Here is a 22,231-nt window from a genome sequence, read left to right on the forward strand (position 1 = left end):
TCTCTTCATTAAGTTCCCCTCACCACAACGTAATTAGCTCACTTTCAACAATTTAAGGCAAAATATGCAGGGGGAAATTCTAGTTAACCACCCAACCTAAAACCCCATTAGTTACATTGCAATTCATATTAACACTACTGTGAAAACCAGACACCAGAATTAGACCAAGAATGCCGATGGAGATAGGATGTAAAATACTAATAGCTAACTTATTGATTCAACTCAAACACTGACAGTTGCACTGTAAACAGGCGTGACTCAAACCATCTCTGGCTGGTGGCTACAATATTTTGTTGTTTCACAACTGAAGAATAGGAGAGCTTGCACAATTCTCAATGGAACAAAGCAGCATCCCTAAAGTGGTCATATCCTTAACCTATTGCCAGTATAGTGCTTCATTACCTTTTTTTAAAAACTGAATTTTTAGGCAATATTTACAAGTGTAATTGGTTTTCTTGGTCCTGAAACTATCCTGTTTTATATAGATTGACAGGAAAAACAGTGGTAAAACTAAATACATCATTCACTTCCTGGAATTACAATGTAGGACAATTGTTAACCCCACTTGATCAAATCAAGATATATACCATTAAAAAAAAAACGATTGGCTAGTACATTCAGGATTTCTGAAGGTAAAAAGTTCCTTTAAACAACAGTTGACTTTGGCTTTTTGGGTTCTAGTCTTTGAGATGCTTACTCAAAACTAGTGAGCAGATTTCACTGAAGCTCAGTTTTGAGCACTTAACTCTTCTTGCAGGCAGGGCCAATCACTTACAAATCAAACAATGTACAGTCTACCATACATAAACTGTTTTCTGACAAGTTGACAGTTAACAAAATCTGGATCTCACTGGCTAGTCTTTACATGAGACTAGTCTTAGAAAATATCAACACGATCATAACTGATCCTTTATTTCAAGGCGTCTCTACCCGTATCACTTGGCATCTTTAGCATCTAGAAAGATATTTCTTCTGTGAATATACAGAATGACTTCACTTTTAGACCCTCCTAAAATAGAGAATTTACTGAGTAACAATGACATTTCTCTTAATCTCAGTCTGAAGTAACCTACTACATCCCCAAAACCATGACCTCTTGTTCTGGATGTCCCCACCCACAGCAAACATCATTCCAGCAGTCTGCCCAGGCCTTTCAGATTGCCTCATTGAAAAAAAAGTTTAGAATAGATCCAGTCAATCCAATCTCTCCTTATGACAAACCTACCATTCCAGGAATCAATCTGGAATGAAAAAGGTGTAGGAAAAATTCAACTAAGTTCTACCTCCTGAATTAAGACAAAGTACTGCAAGTTACTGATTAGATGTTATAAAATGTGGCAAAGAATTTTGATTCATTTGTGACTGATTAACATTGCAAAACACTTTACATTGAATCTTAAAGAAAAAAAAAGTGACCAAAAGTTTGAAAAAAAAAAGGGATAGGTTTGGGAGAAGCAGAGAAATTTAGTGAGGAAATTCCACAACGAATGACAAGGAGTAGGCCATTCAGCCTACTCTGCTATTCAATATAATCACAGCTGGTCAAACAATTTAATGCATTTTCCCCACATTATCTCTATATCCCTTTATATCGTGTCAGTGACACTTCTGAACAACAATCTTTAACATACAGCGACTGAACTTCAACAGCCCATTGGAGTATATAATTCCAAAGATTCACAACCCTGAGTAGAACAAAACTCATCTTGGTCCCAATGCTTTCCAGCTAGTCAGCGGACATGGACAACAATTTTAAAATTGAAACAAATATGACCAATCTCATATTCTGAGATAAGATTATATATGCATTTGAAAAGGTAGGGTTTGATTAGGAGGAGTCAGCATGGCTTTGTGCATGGGAGATCATGCCTCAAAATTTGTTAGAGTTCTTTCATGAAGTAACGAGGAAGGTTGACAAGGGTAGAGCAGTAGAGGTAATCTATATGGATTCCAGTATGCCCTTGATAATGTTTCACATAGTAGGCTGCTCTGGAAGGCTAGATTGCACAGAATCCAGGGTGAGCTGGCAAATTGGATACACAATTGGCTTGATGGCTGGAAGCAGAAGGTATAGTGGAAGGATACTGGTCGGACTGGTGGCCTGTGACAAGTGGAGTGCCTCAGGGGTCGGGGCTGAGCCCATTTCTGTTATCTAGATCAACAATTTGGACAAGAATGTACAAGGTGTGATTAGCAAGTTTGCAGATGGCACTAAATTATGGACAATGGAGGCAAGTGAGCAGAAATTGCAGCAGGATCTTGGCCAGCTGGAGGAGTGAGCCAAGAAATGGCAAATGGGTTTTAATATAGATAAGTGTAAGGTCTTACATTTTGGAAAATCTAATCAAAGACAGGAGTTTCATGGTGAATGGTAGGACTTACAAAAGTATAGTGCAGGGGAACCTTGGAGTTCAGATGCATCATTCGGAAAGTGGAGTCACAGGTAAACAGGGCATTGGGAAAATAGTTCTTCAGTCAGGGCATGGAGTATAGAAGTTGGGAAGTTATGTTACAGTCGTCAATGATGCTGGTGAGGCCTCAGTATTGTATTCAGTTTTGATCACTTTACTCTAGAAAGCATATTGTTAAACTGGAAAGAGTGCAAGGATGTTGCCAGGACAAGGGTTGAATTATAGTGAGAGGTTGGACAAGTTGGAACTTTAAGTGTTTAGGAAACTAGGGGAAGATTTGACCTAAGTGTACAAGATCACAAGAGGCATGGATAGGGTGAATGCATTCAATCTTTTTCCCAGAAATAGAGGCCTACGGGGCATCAGTTTAAGTTTGGAGGGGAAAGAAAAAAAAAAGGGAATCTGAGGGGCAACTTTGTTTAAACAGAGGGTGGGTGTGCATATTGAATGAACTTCCAGAAGAAAATGGTTGAGACGGGTATATTAACAACAATTGAAAGACATTTTGACAAATACGTGGAGATGTATTGGGCAGCACGATGGCTCAGTGGTTAGTACTGTTGATGCAATGCCAGGGACCTGGATTAGATTCCCACCTGTCTGTGGAGTTTGCACATTCTCCCAATGTCTGCTTAGGTTTACGCCAGATGCTCTGGTTTCCTCTCACAATCCAAAGATGTGCAGGTCAGGTAAAATGGCCATGCTAAATTGCCCATAGTTTCAGGTACATTAAATTGGGTAAACATAGATGGGGAATGGGTCTGGGTGGGTTACTCTTTGGTAAGGGCCTGTTTCCATACTGTAGGGAAATTTAAGTCTAAAAAAAAAACAAAGGCTTTAGAAGGACATGGGCCAAGTACAGGGAATGGGGTTAGTATGAATGGACATTTTGATCGGCATAGACCAATTTAGGCCGAAGAGTCTGCCTCCTTGCTGTAGAACTCTGACTAATTGCATCCTCATTTTCTGAGGAAATCCAATCCTTCTACAATCCCTGGCCCTATATTTTCTTTAAGAATACAAAAGTGTATGATACATATTTCAAAATGCAGCTTGTGCAGACCAAAGTAATCCAAAATTTTCCACATTGGTTTAATTTTTACTTCCTTCTGAAGGCAGTCATGCTAGGGCTCAGTTTCCTCTTCAAGATTTTGGAGCACCCCTAACAAATAATTGAGACTTTAATAAATTTCACTGACTAGACTGCCTGACAATTATAGGTCAGATATATTGTGGGTGGCACGGTGGCTCAGTGGTTAGCACTGCTGCCTCACAGCGCCAGAGACCTGGGCAGCTGACTGTGTGGAATTTGCACATTCCCCCTGTGTCTGTGTGGGTTTCCTCCCACAGTCCAAAGATGTGCGAGTTAGGTGAATTGGCCATGCTAGATTACCCCTTCACCTAACAGTACGGGCAAACGTAGGGGAATGGGTCTGGGTGGGTTGTGCTTCGGTGGGTCGGTGTGGACTTGTTGGGCCAAAGGGCCTGTTTCCACACTGTAATCTAATCTAATCTTTGAAATAAACAGCATCCCAACATTGTGCTTGTGGAAGTGAATTAATTCCATGAAACACCACTCTCTATCAGAGCTCTTGAAAAAAAAATGTTGTTTTTCCATTCCTCTAAAGATCTTCCATTTTTTCTTCCCCCAGTCATGTTACAGCTGCTAACACTTTTGCCTTCAAACCAGAAGGCTGTTGGTTCATGACCCACTCCAGAAGTTGAGCAGTAAAATCAAGATGGATATTCCAGTGGAGGAGTACCAAAAAGTACACAAATGCCATCTTGTGGTAAGACAAATTAAGCCCTACTTGCCCTTTCAAGTGGATATAATATATAATGCATAGCAGATTTTCCACGCAACACAGCACCTTGTCAAGTTTCTTTGACCAGGATGGGGGTGGAATAAAGACTGTCAACTCATGTCACCATGGGAGCTTCACAAACAATATTTTTATTTCACAGCCAATAAATACACCTTTCAAGTGTGTGGAGACATCCAGTGTTTAAAGGGTGCAGACACTTCCTCAATATTCACTACCCAGACAGGCCTCTTGCCTAAGATCATTTCCCAGTCTGCCCATGTACTCCTTTTGTTAGCAACAATATTCTACCCCTGGAGCAGTACTGATCATGAATGATACAAATGTTAAGGCTTGAAACATCATGACACCAAACTTTAAATCAAGCTTCTAGGTTATGGAAGTCAGCACAACTAAGCTTTATAACCCTGTGTACAATATTAGCTTTCCTGTACAAACATTAGAACCTGGAGACACTTTTGGTTACACAAACACAATTGTGCTCCATAGCAGATGAGCCACAATTCATAACATACAGCCATAATGCTCATGGCAAAGCTTACAAAGCTAAATCTGAAGGATAAGTCAAGTGAATAAGCAGTGAGGGGAAATGGAGATAGTCAAGACTTCAAATAAACTTAAACTGAATGTAATTGCTCAAAATACATGCACAGTTGACTTCCAATCTTTCTGTAAAAAGATTGACTGAATATCAACTGACTAAATTTCTGGCAGCTTATCAGTCTGTGGAGGAGATGGATTGGTAGTCAACTCTTAAACATCCCCTAGTGTGGCTCAGCAGTTCCACTGAGCGATCAGTCACTGCCCTACACTTGCTGCAGATGAAAATTGGTGGTCCAAAAGGAAGAGGATTCACTAGCTTTATCTCAGCAGGAGTTGTTTATCCACTATCTTCCAATTCCCCTCTAATGTCAGACTAGAGTTCCTAGCCATTCGTACTTAAATTGCTCCTTTATTTGTAATCTGCAGCATGTTAATACATTAACAGAACCAAAATGTGTCCCAGCCTTTAGCTACCTTAACTGGGAAATAACTGGCCTACAGGATGAAGGAAAGATTCTGATTTTGCAAATTATACTCGAGAAATAAAATTAAGTTATTACATCCTAGTTGGTATGACCACTTCATGAGTCTACATATTGTGCTGGTTTTAACAAGCTAATGCTATCAAATAAGCAAACAAAGCTAAATTTAGGCAGTTTCAAACTGATATGAACAGTTGTAGTAGGTGGGCAAGGTCAAGATCACCCTCCTCTCACTTATCTCTCCACCCTTCAGGCTCTTTGCCTGTATTCCTGAAGGGCTTTTGCCCAAAACGTGAATTTTACTGCTCCTCAGATGCTGCCTGAATACTGTGCTCTTCCAGCACCACTAATCGAGAATCTAGTTTCCAGCATCTGCAGTCATGATTTTAGGGTAAAAACAAAGATGAGCGGTTTACTCTCCCAGCTCCACAATGCAAACTAAATTACGCATAAATTTAGTACAAGTACACAAAAGTCAATTAGTTTAAGTGGATCAGTTAACTTCAACAATTGGATAATTATGGTTTAACTCTCCTTCCCCACCACACCCCCTCCCCAACCACTACATATTCACTTGACTCCATCCGTTGTAGTCTGCTTTGTGGTGCACATTGTGGCTGGGCATTGAGAATAATGGTAGTGGAACATAGTTGGAATGGGCTGTGCAGCCAAAATCTACTAGTATTTGTGTTGAATGGAACTTTACTCAGCCTCTTGCAGTATTAAAATAGAATTACACTTTGAAACTATTACAGTAAAATATGCATCATGTTTCATGAGAAAATAAAAATGGAAAACACTACCAAAAGCTGAATGATACTGTTGAGATTAACACTAACATGGTAATTGCTGACATTATTCAAGATTATATATAGATACCAAAACTACAATTACAGTTGTAAATAGAGACTATTCATTGCAATCAGGCTTTTCTCCCCCACTTACATAATCACTTCTGAAGTTTCCATTATGACACCAGTTATGAACTAAGTCTAGTACAATAAATTTGCCATGGCATACCAATGTTTGCTTTATATTAAACCAAATAATTGGATTGAAACATCCATTTAAAATATAATTGAACCTCACCAAAAGTTGGGCAACCTAAGAAGAAAACAGGCTGCAATATCGTAGAAACTAGATACATCTTCTATTTCAAAGTAATAATTTTAGCTTTCAATGCTGAAGATATTGTTTATCATGGTAAATCAAAAGAAAATCTTAATATCAATGTTCAGAGGCCTGACAAAATTATTCTAACTATCTCTTTTAGTTTATCAGAGTGCAAAATGAGAAGGTTTAGAATTGGTAAATTTAATTACATTGTGAAACTAGAAAAATTGGGATGCTTTCCCTAGATGGTGTGACCAAATGAAGTCACAGGCTTCTTCCAACCACTTTGAACTGCACTCACTTGATTCCATTCATCTAGCCAAAGTCAGAGCAGAGCAATTTGCAAACAAACATTCTTACTTGCACGCTTTAGTCCACTCAGCATCCCTCCACTCACTTCCCATTTACTTGCTACCCCTCTGCAATGTCTATAAACACACACCAATAGTTTCTATGTTTATAGTGATGATATCCACTTCCAGACTTCTTCAAAACTAAGTCTTAAATCACTTGTCCACTACCCAGTAATGGACAATCACTTTCCTCCAAACTCCATTTTTTAAATACTATATTGATTCTCTGTCCATTCCCAATTGCCCTTATGTGGTAGTCAATGGATTTCAGAACTGACTGCAATCCATCTGTACATTGTACCATTAAGTGAAAGTTCCAGAATTCTGATTCAGCAACATAGAAGGAAGAGTTATCTATCTTGGAGTCATTATATGGCTTACAGAACTTTCAGTTTATTTCATTTCCATAAATCTGCTGTCCCTCCCCTGATAGGCAGGAGATTAGGAATTAGGAACAAACATTGACTCAAAAGACCCAACCATAGTATCAGACCATGGAAATAGACCCTTTGGGCCAAATGCTGACCACATTCCCAAATTAAACTATTCCCACTTACCTGTGTTTGGCCTGAAAGGGGTGGGGGGGGGGGGGGGGGGATAAACCGCCCCGTGTTTACGGTGGAGCAATGCCCACAAATCGGGAGAGCTAGCAGTATCCATTTTAAAGCAAACAGTATTCATTTTAAAACAGTAGCTGCCAGCCCGACCACATGATCGGGAGAAGGGGGCCCAAACACAGATCCGAATACACACCGGACCAGACACTAGTCAGGACTCCAGACAATGGTCATGACTCACAGATCAAAATCCACCTTATAATTTCGTCAAGGTTCCAACTGACACACACCCATAACCTGATCATGCAAAACAGTCCTACACAAAAGGCAAACACCAAACAAACAGGATGAATCTAACAGACACTTTGGAAGTAACAAAGGGGGGGGGTGCGAGCCTCCAGCCCTCACGGAGAGGCAAGCAGATAGCACCCGGACCCATTTACGTAAAGATAAACAGCACACCTTTTGTGTATGCTGCCGACTCAGAGGACGGCAGGAAGCTTGACATTCACACATACTCCAGCCATGATTGCCACCATTCACACTCATTCATACCCAATCTCCTACATCCTGACTCATGAAGTCTATAACTTGTAACATCGCGCGGGGAACGGGAGAGCGATCGAGATTCGGACCTCGGTTGGTCTCCGCCGGCATTTAAACACTAATAAAATTACCGATTGTCGAACCGCACTCTGGGCTCGGACTGAGATCATTTCATCCGCACTAACAGGCCCATATCCCTCCAAACCTTTCCCATTCATGAATTTATCCAAATGTCTTAAATATTTAACTGTACCTGCATCCACAGCTTTCTCTGGCAGTTGTTAGCGTGTGGAAAAAAAACCAAGTTAAAAAAAAAGTTGCCCTTCATGTCCTTTCCAAAATCTTTCTCCTCTCATTTTAAAAAATATGCCAATTAGTTTTGAACTCTTCCATCACAAGGAAGAGACCTTGGCTATTTACCTTACCTATGCCCCATCATGATTTTATAAACAAACAAAGTCATTCCTCAACTCCTGCACTCCAGCAAAAAAAGGACTTTCCAGTCAGTTTAATATCTCAAACCCTCCATTCCCAGCAACATCCTGGTAAATCACTTTTCAACTTTCTCCAGCTTATTAATATCTTTCCTAATGGAGGGTGAACAGTACTCAATGTCCTGTATAAAAGTAAACAGGATGTCCCAACTCCCCTACTCAAAAATGACTCAAATGAAGGCAAATACATGAAACGCCTTCGTAACCACCCTGTCTGCGATGCAGGCTTCAAAAGAATTATGTACCTAAACCTCCAAGTCTGTTCTACATCACTGCCAAGGGCTCTACCATTAGTTGTAGAAGTCTTGTCCTTGCATCAGTGGTAGAATAAAATAGTTAAATTTGATTGCCAGTGAAGTAGGATGATTTGTCCTGATTTACAGAGTTTTGAAGCTGTACTCATCCAAGCAATTGGGCAGTATTCCATCACAAACTTCACTTGTTCCTTCAAGATGGGAGGAGAAGCTTTGGAAATCAGGAATGGTTCACTACAGAATTACTAGTTTCTGAACTGCTGTTGGAACTTTAAGTGTGTAGGAGACTAGGGGAAGCTTTGACATAAGTGTACAAGATCACAAGAGGCATGGATAGGTGTTGGAACCATTGCATTTATGTGGCTGGTCAAAGGTCAACCTCAGGATATTGGATAAAGAGGATTCAGTGTTTGTAATTCCACTGAAAGTCAGGAAAGATGATTATTAGTGGCATTTGTGTACGACATGTTGTTTGCTACTGGTCAGCTTAAGCTTAAAATCTATCCAGGTCTTTCTAAATGACACCATGTCCAAATGCAGAAGGAGATGTTGTAAATGGTACTGACTGTACTTTGACCTTCTTCCCTCCATTGCTCCGAAGTAGTGATTAAACATCTGAGGATAGCTAGAGCTAGGACTGTATTTTAATAAATCCAGGAGTGGTATCATTGATTCCATCCTGTTCCTACATCAGCCAGACTCTTCAAAGATGAGCTTCTGACCTGAGAAAAACCCAGAAATACACCAAGATGAGATTAGTATTACAAAGATAAAAAGACAAAACTAAGGAGGTTCTGTGTCTGAATGCATGTGGTATTTACAAAGGGAAAATCAATCAAACGTACATAGAACAGTACAGCACAGAACAGGCCATGCCGACCATTGATCCTCATGTATGCACCCGCAAATTTCTGTGACCATATGAATGTCCAGCAGTCTCTTAAATGTTCCCAATGACCTTGCTTCCACAACTGCTGCTGGCAACACATTCTATGCTCTCAACTGTGTAAAGAACCCGCTTCTGACATCCCTTCTATACTTTCCTCCAACCAGCTTAAAACTATGCCCCCTCGTGTTAGCCATTTCTGCCCTGGGAAATAGATGGAGTCGATAGCCAGAGTCTATGTCTCTCATTATCTTGTAATTAGGTCCCCTCTCCTCCTTTTCTCCAATGAGGAAAGTCCAAACTCAGTCAACCTCTTTTCATAATATAAGCCCTCCAGTCCAGCCAGCATCATGGTAAACCTCGGAACCCTCTCCAATGCATCCACATCTTTCCTATAAATGCAAGTAGATAAAAGTTCTCATCAGCATTATGGAGACATGGTTTCTAGATGACATCTCAAAGAAAAAAAAAGATACTACAATGTATATGACATTCAAGAAAAAGGAAGCTAGGTAAAGGTGGCGGTAGCACTGTTAATCAAGAATCTCCTTTTGTTAGACATGCTTGGCTGAGGAGATGATATAGAACCAGTTGAGTGGAGCTAAGGAATAACAGGAAAGCAATCCATAGTTGGAACAGTATTCAAGTCCCCTAACAATAACCACTATAAGTCAAAATATATAGCTGTAGATAAAAAGGGAGGAAAACTCACGTGAATTTAATCTACATACAAACTGGTAAAATCTAATCAGCAGAAAAGTCAATGAGAATCTGATGGAGAGCTCTTTAGTTTCTCACAGCAGCACACTTTAGGACCACTCAAAAGTAGGTTATATTAGACTTGGCATAGTGTAATATGACAGGATCAGAATTAAGGCACCTCTGGATGGAAGTAACCATAATGGCTGAATTTTACATCCAATTTGAAAGGAAGATGACTGGATCAGAGACTGGTGTTTTAAATCTAAGTCAGGGCAATTATGCACACATGAAAACAGAGCTAGCTGAAATGAACAAGGATAGCAGGCTGGGGGAAATAGATAGATAGAAATGCAAACAGATTTCAGAACAAAAACGTTCCTATTTCGAAAGAAAATTCTAAAAGGCAGGACTCACCATCTGTGACTAAAGTAGTTAGAGAAAGCAGCAAAACATTAGGAAAAAGCACAACTGTGCAGAGGCAGGTAAAACAAGAAAAAACAAACAGGCAGAATATAAAGACTAGCCAAGAATGACTAAAAGGCTTGAACAGATGGAAGACATTATATAAAAAGTACAGAGAAAGCTAGTGAAAAATGTCAAAATGGATAGCAAGAGTATCTATACAGGCATTTTAAAAACAGGACGGTTGGCTCTCAGGAGTGAGAATGGGAAATTTGGAGATACTAAATAAATTGTAGGTAAAAATGAACAAATATTTTTTCACTACAGAGAATACAAAAATAGCTGTAATTCAGAAAGTGGAAGGAGAACGAATTTATTGAAATTCTAGTTACAAGGAAAGTGCTCTGCAACTGATGGACTTATAGACAAAGTCTCAGGATCCAGACAGATTTCATCTTAAGATCTTGAAAACACAGGTGGATGAGATAGTAGATACAATGATTTTTCAGAATTCCATTGGAGTGTAAAAAAATACAATATAACCATGTATTTAGGGGTGGGTGAGGGTGTGGAGCATCAGGAGACAGGATACTGTAGACACACACAGCTGAACTGTATGTCTGCCACAGGGAAGTGTTAGAATTAATTCATTAAGAATACAGTTTACTTGTGTGTAGGTTATCAGAAAGAGTCAGGCAGGGAAAAAAAAACTACAGATGCTGGAATACAAATTAGACAGGCTAGAAGAACATAGCAAGCCAGGTAGCATCAGGAGGTGGAGAAGTAATTTAAAAGAAAGTTTCAAATCTAACCGTTCTTCCTGAAGAACAGATATACCTGAAATTTGACAAGGTTCCCTATGGGAGACTTATTAGCAAGGTTGATCTCATGGAATATAGGGAGAACTAGCAGTTTGGATACAGAATTGGCTCTAAAAAGGAAGAGAGAGAGGATGGGTGGTGGTGGTGGAGGGTTGTTTTTCCAGACTGGACGCCTGTGACTAGTGGAGTGCCACACGGATTGGTGCTAGGTCCACTACTTTTTGTCATTTAGAAATGATTTGGATGGGAGTACAAGTAGTATGCTTAGTTTTCAGATGACACCAAAATTGGAGGTGCATTGAACAGCAAAGAAAGTTACCTCAGATTACAACAGGATCTTGATCAGATGGACCAATGGGGTGAGGAGTGGCAGATGCAGTTTCATTTAGATAAATGTGAGCTGCTGCATTTTGGGAAAGCAAATCTTAGCAGGACTTATACACTTAATGGTAAGGGAGCATTGCTGAACAAACATAGGGCGGCACGGTGGCACAGTGGTTAGCACTGCTGCCTCACAGCACCAGAAACCTGGGTTCAATTCCCACCTCAGGCGACTGACTGTGTGGAGTTTGCACATTCTCCCTGTGTCTGCGTGGGTTTCCTCCGTGTGCTTCGGTTTCCTCCCACAGTCCAAGTCAGGTGAATTGGCCAGGCTAAATTGCCCATAGTGTTAGGTAAGGGGTAAGTGTGTGGGTTGTGCTTCAGCAGGTCGGTGTGGACTTGTTGGGCTGAAGGGCCTGTTTCCACACTGTCATGTAATCTAATCAAAGAGACCTTGGAGTGCAGGTTCATATCTCCTTGAAAGTGGAGTTGCAGGTAGATAGGATATTGAAGGCAGCATTTGGTATGCTTGTCTTTATTGGTCAAAGTATTGAGTACAGGAGTTGGAGATCATGTTGCAGCTGTACACGACATTGGTTAGGCCGCTGTTGGAATATTGTGTGCAATTCTGGTCTCCTTCCTAGCAGAAAGATGTTGTGAAACCTGAAAGGGTTCAGAAAAGATTTACAAGGATGTTGCCAGGGTTGGAGGATCGGAGCTATAGGGAGAGGTTGAATAGGCTGGGGCTGTTTTCCCTGGAAAATCAGAGATTGAGGGGTGACCTTAGAGGTTTATAAAATCATGAGGGGCATGGATATGATAAATAGACAGTCTTTCCCCTGGGGTGAGGAGGTCCAGAACTGGAGAGCATAAGTTTAGGGAGCAAGGGGAAAAGATAGTGAAAAATACCCAAGGGGCAACATTTTCCACACAGTATGTGTATGGAATGAGCTGCCAGAGGAAGTGGAAGAGGTTAGTACAATTGCAGCATTTAAAAGGCATCTAGATGGGTGTATGAATGAGTTTGGAGGGATATGGGCCAATGTTTGGCAGGTGGGACTAGATTAGGTTGGGATATCTGGTCAGCATGGACGAGTTGGACCGAAAGATCGGTTTCCATGCTGTACATCTTTAGGACTATGAAGTGTCGACTTCTCTACCTCCTGATATTGCCTGGCTTGCTGTGTTCTTCCAGCTTCCTGCTGATCAGAAAGTGTCAGCATGGTTTTGACAAATAATATTTTACCAGTTTACTGGAGCTCCTTGAAGGAATAATATATGGATGAAGGAAAGCATGTAACAGTGCTATACTTTGATTTCTAGTTAGCATATGATCAGGTGTCATATCAAAAGATTAATACTGAAAGTGAAAGCTCATGTAGATGGTAACATATCAGTGTTGTTAGAAGATGGTTTTCTACCAGTGAGTCAGTTTGCACAAATGGATCTTGATTGGCAGAATGTGATGAGCAAAGCCTTGCAGAAGTCAATTCTGTGGACTCAGCCTTTTACAATTTACATAAATTTTTTTTGATGTGAACAAAAGACATGACAACTGAATTTGCAGCAACACCAAGAAAGCATTTGTAAGTAAGTGTGTTATGAAAATATAAAATAAGTTGTAATTAAGATAGGCTAAGTGAATGGTCAAAAATCTGGCAGGTGCAGTAAAAAAAAAGAGAAAGTGTGAAGTTGTTCATTTTGGAATCAAGATTAGAAGAAGAAGGATGACAAACAGATCGACTGCAGAATTCCTACATGCAGAGTAATTGAAGTGTTCTGATACCTTATCAGAAAGCTAGTATACAGGTACTGCACATAATCAAGGCTATTAGAATGCTATCCTTTATTAAGATAGGAATTGAACATCGAAGAGCAATGCTTCTGTACAGAATATTAGTGAGACCACATTTTGAATACTGCATATTGTCTTCATTATCTTATATAAGGAAAACTGTAAATGCATTGAAAGCAGTTCAGAGTTGATTTAACTAGATTGATACCAGGAATGAGTTTGTCATCTTAAGAGGACAAATTGGACAAGCTGAGCTCCTTTCCATTGGAGTTTTCAAAAGAGGAAAAAACCTTTGCTACCTTTCAACACCAGGGACTTGCATGGATTCCAGCCTTGGATAGATTTCATAGAGGGCCGAAGGGCCTGTTCTGCACTGTATTGTTCTAGGACTGTTTACGGCGAGTTTGCAAGTTTTCCTTGGGTGCTCTGGTTTCATCCCACAGTCCAAAGATGTGCAGATTAGGTGAATTGGCCATAGTAAATTGCTAGTGGGCTAGCCATAGTAAAAGCAGGGGTTATGGGGATAGGATGGGATGCTCTTCAGGGAGTTGATGCAGACTCAAAAGGACGAAATGGTCTTTTTCTATCTATAGGGATTGAGTGACTGGTCTTTAAACTGCATTACTTCGGCAAGGTGCAATAGTCAAGAAACAGGGGTCACCTTGTCAGGATAGGAGAAGCACTTCAGAACTCTATGCCCAAGAAGATGCTGTAGGCAGGCTCATTCAACATTTTTCAGAAAGAGCAGAGTAAGATCTTGTTAGGAAGCAGAATCAAGAGTAGAAAAGAGTGTAGAATTCAAATCAAACAGATCAATGTTAATCTTAATGAATGGCAGAGCAAGCTTCAGGGGGCCAAATGATCAATGTCTGCTCTTATTTCTAATGTTACTTTGTTCATATGGTCATGTGTGCCTTAATTGAGGACACCTATTTTCACCTCCCTCTGATTCCTGGAATGTTTCAACTCATCTATCTGGAGGGTGACCAGGCAGCTTGGTCTTGCCAAGGTAGTCTCAGCTTTTCACTACATGACAGTGCTCTGATAATTTCTCTAAAACATCAGTGCCCTAGTTCTCACCTTTCCCTTTGAGTCAAATATAAACTTGGCCTTGCAGAGCAAGTCTTGTTTTTCTTCCTGTAAACATTCATCACAACATTGCATGCAGACTTGTACCCCTCCTTCAACATTTACAAGGGAAATTTTGGCACTGACATTGCTGATCATCTCTTTTAAACCACCTCTACAATAAGACTGCCAGCTCAGGCTGGACATAGTCCAGGAAATGTCATCCTATGATCTCATCTTCACTGTTCCTCTCTAGACTCAATGAGATGTCAATCACCAAGTCATGCCTTTCCATGGTTTTTCCAACATACAAGTTTTCATTTTTGAAAATTTGTTCAACGTGCTTTGGGATCTGATTAGTCCAATGCACTCCTTGCTTGTTGCCATTTTTCTCCCCTCCATACGTTCAAGCTTACCCAAAACGCTCAAGTGTAATTCACTAAGTCACCCTTTTTGTCACAGAACTACAATAGCTCCCAATTAAATCAATGTTTCATTAAGATTTTAATTCTTATCTTCAACACGGTTACTCTCCTCCTTGACTAAAATTTTGTCCAGCCCCACAACCTTCCCCAAAGATATCAACACTTATTTCTGGCTCCTGAGAAACTCCAACACTAATCACTTAACTTCTGGCAGTTGCCAAGGCTGCAAGCTGTGAAATTTCTTCTCTAAACCTTCGAGTCTAGCACCTCTTGTATATAGATTTTAAGCCAACAAACACATTAACGGACTTGAAATGGGTAGGATATTTTGCATGCACGGTTTGAAAATTAGGGCAGTTAATACTGGATGAGTAAGCCTTCTGAATGAAAATAAAAAAAAACACATGATTGGAGTAGCTGATGTAGTTTTTCTAGTTACTGCAAGTGCTATTCCAAGTGAGTACAACAGGAGAGTTATTCCTGGAGGTAGTAGTCATGATTTGGAGATGCAGATGGAGTGTACAAAGTCACAAATCACAACACCAGGTTATAGACCAACAGGTTTAATTGGATGCACTAGCTTTCGGAGTGCTACTCCATGAGGTGGTTGTCAGGAGCAGTGCTCCAAAAGCTAGTGCTTCCAATTAAACCTGATGAACTACAAGGTAAAAACAATGACTGCAGATGCTGAAAACCAAATACTGGAGTAGTGGTGCTGGAAGAGCACAGCAGTTCAGGCAGCATCCAACGAGCAGCGAAATCAACGTTTCAGGCAAAAGCCCTTCATCAGGAATAAAGCCTGAAGCGTGGAGAGATAAGCTAGAGGAGGGTGGGGGTGGGGAGAAAGTAGCATAGAGTACAATGGGTGAGTGGGGGAGAGGATGAAGGTGATAGGTCAGGGAGGAGAGGGTGGAGTGGATAGGTGGAAAAGAAGGTCGGACAAGTCAAATCCCTGTTGAACTACAACCTGGTGTTGCGTGATTTGTAACTTTATTCCTGGAGAGTTAGTCAATTTATCCCTCAATATTTCTGTCATGTTGAATATCTAGTTTTAAAATAAAAACTGCACACAAACTGGATGACATCTTCTCTTTTATGACCACAAAGGGAGCAAACTTCAAAAAAAAGTATTTGTTTTGCATTAAAATGCTGAGGTCATAAAACATGCATTTTAATGTAAGATCCCTTACTGAAATAGAGGAACCCCACCTCAGTTATATACCATGTACGTATTATTCCAAGTAATAGAATATATATTTGTATCTCAATGTGAAAAATTATTCAGCAAAAGGAGTTAGAGACTTGCAAAATGAACCAATTCAAAATTGGCCAAGCTTGAATTAACACCGATTGCTAAGTATTATTTACCACAAAGACCGGTCATCTGTGACTATTCAAATTTTGCCCAATGTATTTTGCAAATACTGCAACTCACCACGTCTTGTGCAGGCACTCTTATTAGGTTTGCAATTCAGTAAACAGCACAAAAGTGAAAAATAAAAAAATCAAAATGTGGCTGAAGCACAATCTGTGTAAATGTTTAAAAGAGGAAGCTGTATTGGAATGCTGCTAACTGGATAGACAAGATTGATTTCATTCAAGGTTGAGATAGACACATTTTTAATCAGTAAGGGAATTAGAGGTTCTCGTGAACAAGATAAGAAAGTCAGGTTGAGGATGATCAGAGCAGCTATGATCTCATTGAAAGAGAAAAATCAGCCTCCATCAGCTGAATGGACCACTTTTGCTTCTATGTCCAAGGCCACTGGGAGTAAAAGCTATTTGGAAATTAAAGTTATTAAAATTTAAACACCTCACGAGTGTTGAATGGAGGCACAACAACATCAAAATTGTTCAAATGTAGGCATAAAATTTGCATAAAATTGTTCAAACACTTATGAGTAACAATGTTTTTAAATCTACGCCATTTAAAACCCAAACCCTGAGGCACAGAATCTGAAGATTTGGCACCAAACCCATTAAGGTAATATTCGAGCAGATGACTTAATCAATTAGGTTATAAGGACCACATTGGAGAAAGGCACAGATGTTTAGGGACAGAATACCAAATCTTAGGATGTATGGAACTGAAAACATGCCCGACAATAGCAGAGCAATCAAACTTGGAGATTGTTGAGAGGCCAAAGTCGGAGGAGGTCAGAAATCAAAGGGTTTGTAGGGCTGGAGGAGGTTACATAAGTAGGTAGGGAAGGACCAAGGTGCCAAGATGGCAGAAAAGTAGGATGCTCATTCATTCCACTTGTTTCCTTTTCTCCTTCTTTGGTGACCTGCCTGGGTGGACTCAGTACTCCAGCATGGACTTCTGGTCTCAAGGTGATTTTTCAAGGTACAGTCGCACCATTGCTAAGCATTTAAGACTGACTAATGTTTGAATTTTCAGCTTTTTTCTACTTTAAAGTGAAAAGTCTGCAGTGTGCAACTTTTAACTTTTTATGTTTTACACTTTAATGGAATTACTGCAATGTTTAACTTTTAACCTTATTCCTTCTGCTTACCTTTTTACAATTCTGTACCTAGGTACATGTACAGAAGATGGCACCTTGTGCCACATTATACACTTTTCACTTTTTATTGTCATATGTACTCAAGTACAAATCAAAAGGCCATGAAAGGGTTTGAAGAAGTGAGAATTCCAAACCAAAACAAGGCACCTTAGGCCAAGAGGCAGTATAGGTCAGCATAACGAGGGTGATTAATGGACACTAGAGAATAAGCACAGAGGAATTGCTAACTCCTGTAAAGACTAAAAAAAAGTATGTGTCATTAGAGAAAAAATAATATCCTTACTATAAAATTTCTGCAACACTGTCTTTTTCAGAGTCAGACTGGCATTGATATCAGGCCTACATCACATGTCGTTAGGCCTTTTGTTCAAGGAGTCAAACTACACCTACACAGTTAATACCCAATCAAAAATGCCTAACTAAACAGAGTCAGACGTTGAAACAAACTTTGCAACTTCATTGTATAATTACTTATGCATTTTTTGACAAAAAAAGTTGGTGTTGTAATGCTTACATATGAAATCACTAGCCAAAGAAAATATTTAAAGACAATAACAAAATGGACTTAAAGGAGAATTTTATATTATCTTTAATCAACAGTGAAGTCTGTACATATTTGCATTCTTCCTCAGTCACTTAATTTGAAAACAACTTGTGCGCATATGCATTTCTGACAGCAACTGGAAGAAACATCTGGCATATCTACTTGGTCCTCAGTTTAACTTTTGAGATTAGCCAGCTGAAGCCGACGTAAAGTTGGAGAAACTCAAGTCAGAAGGTTTGTAGGGGTGGAGGAAATTAGCATTAGGGCAGAGAAATCCCTTGGAAGGATTTCAAGGGTGTGGGAATTCTAAACAAAAAGGCATTGTTAGGCCAAGAAACAACGTAGGTCAGCAATCACACACACACACACACACACACACACACACAAAATGGGGTGAATTAAATTAAATGGGGGTGAAAACACAATATGGATAATTTAAACATTCCTCCAATCTTTTCATTTCACCACATCCAACTAGACTGATAACTGCTAAGCACTGACATGCTAGTATTTGAGAAGTCTGAATAATTTGCTGTTAAATCAGCAACTCTGTACGTACTTCTAAAACTGTGGTAATGAACCAGAGCAAGGATTACTGGAGAACAATTGTGACCTTATGTACACAGATATTCAAACTAGCCTTATATACAGTTTTAAGTTAAATAGATATAGAAACTTGAGGATATTTAGTTGTCAAGGAGAAGACAGATCTCAGCATTTCAGCTTCAAATGGAGACCAACTAAGAACACATTGGTTTTGCTTGTTAATAATAATTTAGACCAGCATTGATATTCCATTCCTAATTGCCACTGAACAAACCGATGAGTTACCTTCATGAACTGCTGCAGAAATCAGGTGTGCAAGTACTGCTAGAGTACTATTGGAGATGGACTTAAATTTTTACCCAGTTACAGTAATTTAATTCCAAGTTAGTAGTCTGGAGAGGTACTTGCAGGATTTGAAGTTCCCTTGTACCTACTGCCCTTCTCTTTAGGTAAAATAGAAACCAAAGGTTTGGAATATCGAAGACCCTTGCTATATAATTGCAATGCATCTTGTAGATGGTACATAATGCTGCCACTGTGCATCAGTGCTAGTGTGAATGCAGAAGGTGGTAGGTAGGATGCCAGTCAAGTAAGCTACTTTGTCCTGGACAGTGTCCAGTTGGGGGTGTGCTTCAAACCTCTCTCATCCAGAGAAATGGAGTGTATTCCATATAGAACATAGAACATAGAACATAGAACATAGAACATAGAACATAGAACATAGAACATAGAACATAGAACATAGAACATAGAACATAGAACATAGAACATAGAACATAGAACATAGAACATAGAACATAGAACATAGAACATAGAACATAGAACATAGAACATAGAACATAGAACATAGAACATAGAACATAGAACATAGAACATAGAACATAGAACATAGAACATAGAACATAGAACATAGAACATAGAACATAGAACATAGAACATAGAACATAGAACATAGAACATAGAACATTACAGCGCAGTACAGGCCCTTCGGCCCTCGATGTTGCGCCGATCAAAGCCCACCTAACCTACACTAACCCACTATCCTCCATATACCTATCCAATGCCCGCTTAAATACCCATAAAGAGGGAGAGTCCACTACTGCTACTGGCAGGGCATTCCATGAACTTACGACTCGCTGAGTGAAGAACCTACCCCTAACATCAGTCCTATATCTACCCCCCCTTAATTTAAAGCTATGCCCCCTTGTTTGTGTGTGAACCATTCCAGTATTTAAGTCACCCCAAATAGTGCCAAACCCTGCACAATGCTACCATTCCCAATTCAGACCTCATGAAGGCCATTGATGAAGTAGTCGAACATGGTTAAGCCATCGGAGAAATCACTGCAATGATGTCAGTCATCACAGTCTTAAGCTAAGCGCTGTTCAGTACTTCCCAGGAGCTGAAAAAAATTACACCATGTTCTTCGTGACCTGCAACACATTATCAATGAGGATGAGCACCTCACCAAGACCTTCCCCACACCTCCACTACTTGCCATAAACAACCAAACCTCAAACAGATCATTGTTCGTAGCAAACTGCCTGGCTCTCAGGACAACTCCATACAACCCTGTCACAGTGGACGTTGCAAGGAGTGTCAGATTGTGGACATAGATACCACTATTACACATGGGAACACCTCCCACCTTGTACATGGCAGGTACTCATGTAACTCAGCCAACATTATCTATCTTATACGTTATAGGCAAGGATGCCTGGTGGCATGGTACATTGGGGAAACTGAGCAAAGGCTACGACAACAGATGAATGGGCACTGCACAACAATCAACAGACAGGAGGGTTCCCTCCCAGTTGGGGAACACTTCAGTGGTCCAGGACATTCAGCCTCAGACCTTCAGGTGACCATCCTCCAAGGTGGACTTCAGGACAGGCAGCAGAGAAACGTGGCCGAGCAGAGGCTGATAGCCAAGTTCAGTACCCATAGGGAGGGCCTCAACCAGGACCTTGGGTTCATGTCACATTACAGGTGATGACCATCGTACACACAGACACCCACACACACCCTTATAGACACTTCCTCACACAACCCCCACCCCAGACAGTTCCTTGACAGCAACATTGAGGCCGAATTCGACGACAACAACTTCCAGGGCAGAAACTCTAACTATGGAATGTCTCCTAGTGTCTCCCAGAGAGGAATCAACGTTGACAAAACTGATCATTTAATTGCACCTCGATTCAAATGCGAAATGGATCCGATTTTATTCTCCCAAATTATTTCTATCTTTAACTGCCCCAAAAGATAGAAAAAAAATGGATGAACGTTAAAATTGCCCTCAGATCTGCAGGAGATTAAGATTGACTGCGGACATAAGTGTTAAAAGAAACATAAACCGGGTACTAAAGCAGTCGGAAAAAGAAATTTAAAACCATTCCAAATTGAAATGGAAAGATGTAATGAAATTGCATTATCAGCGCTGCTGCTCAACAGTATCAAGGACTGTACAACAGTGGAGATGACCAAATAAAGTGAAATTGGACATTCCAGAGTGAAAATTAGTCAATTTTCTTTTCTAAAAACCGATTAAAGGTTAGAAGAATTTTTTGTAGAGTTATTTAAGTCCCGTTCCAACGAGCGAGGGAGAATGAAGTGTCGAAGAACGAAGGGAACAATTTCACGGCAGTCTTTTCGTCAAGGAAACGGTGGTCAGTTATAAGATACACCTGTTTTTTTGATAAAACAACAGCACAAACAGCAAACGCAAGGAGCTCCGTGGACGCAACTTGGAAAAAACAACTTTGATTGACATCTCACCGCCGATAGTAAGCAGCTAAAAAAAAGTCCACGATCGAACCAAGAGATGGTCAATTCGGTTGGACTGATCTTGTAAATATTGCCCATAACAATTTAAAAGCTAAACTACACATCCAACTCGCAAAGCTCTGGCGGGTTATGTAGTGAAAATCAAAGTGCGTGAACCAAAGTATCCAATTTCTACACTTTTTAAGTGGAATATCAATTAGGCGTGTGCTCGAGATACCCCACTTTAACCAGCTCATGGAGGGCATATTAGTGACTTTCCCCATTCTCCAAGCCGTAGAAGCCGACTTTATGGATTTTGAATCGCATAACAAGTAACAACTAGATTAAAAGGTTACCTTTCGGAGGATTTTCTGACAGCTTGTGCAGATCATGTAGGCAATCGAGAGCTTTTCTGAGTTCATAGTGTTCCTGTTTTCTTTGCAATTTAGAGATATGAGCATCATTTATGACGATCTAGAGTCGCTCGCTGCACAAAGCCGCAGTAGAAATTAACCATCACGTGAACATGAATCAATGTAAATAAAAGCCAGCATTTAGTCTCGGACACATAACAACCATGAAAACAGGACTTCAACGCATCGAGCAAAACGCCGCTCACCATCTTCCCCCATCAGCTGTTCTGGAGTTTCACATAACAATTTAACAGCTGCAGCCAATTGCATTCTTCCAACCGCTCAATTACACAGGACAGCGGCCAGCGTCCCGCCTCTTGACCAATCATTGCACAGGCGTGTACGCTAAGGCTGAAGCCTAGACTAATAAAACCAGGGTGTTACATTGGCTCTAACCAATAACATTCCAGAGTCTTCCCTGTAATTAATCTTCTGACGAGA

General features: G+C 40.2%; 1 protein-coding gene across 5 annotated transcripts in view; it reads right to left on the minus strand.

Annotated features, from left to right (window-relative positions):
- Positions 1-22,014, minus strand: part of LOC140481518 (sestrin-3-like) — a 178,454-nt gene extending 156,440 nt beyond the window's left edge. For 4 of the 5 annotated variants that reach the window (XM_072577843.1, XM_072577841.1, XM_072577842.1 and 1 more), the window contains exon 1: positions 21,734-22,014. In XM_072577843.1, the coding sequence (XP_072433944.1) occupies positions 21,734-21,841 (108 nt within the window). In that variant the 5' untranslated portion in view covers positions 21,842-22,014. The remainder of the gene's footprint in view (positions 1-21,733) is intronic. The other variant, XM_072577845.1, reaches the window with a different exon arrangement.
- Positions 22,015-22,231: the final 217 nt, after the last annotated feature.

This window comes from Chiloscyllium punctatum, chromosome 9 (genome assembly GCF_047496795.1).
Source record: "Chiloscyllium punctatum isolate Juve2018m chromosome 9, sChiPun1.3, whole genome shotgun sequence".
NCBI lineage: Eukaryota > Metazoa > Chordata > Chondrichthyes > Orectolobiformes > Hemiscylliidae > Chiloscyllium > Chiloscyllium punctatum.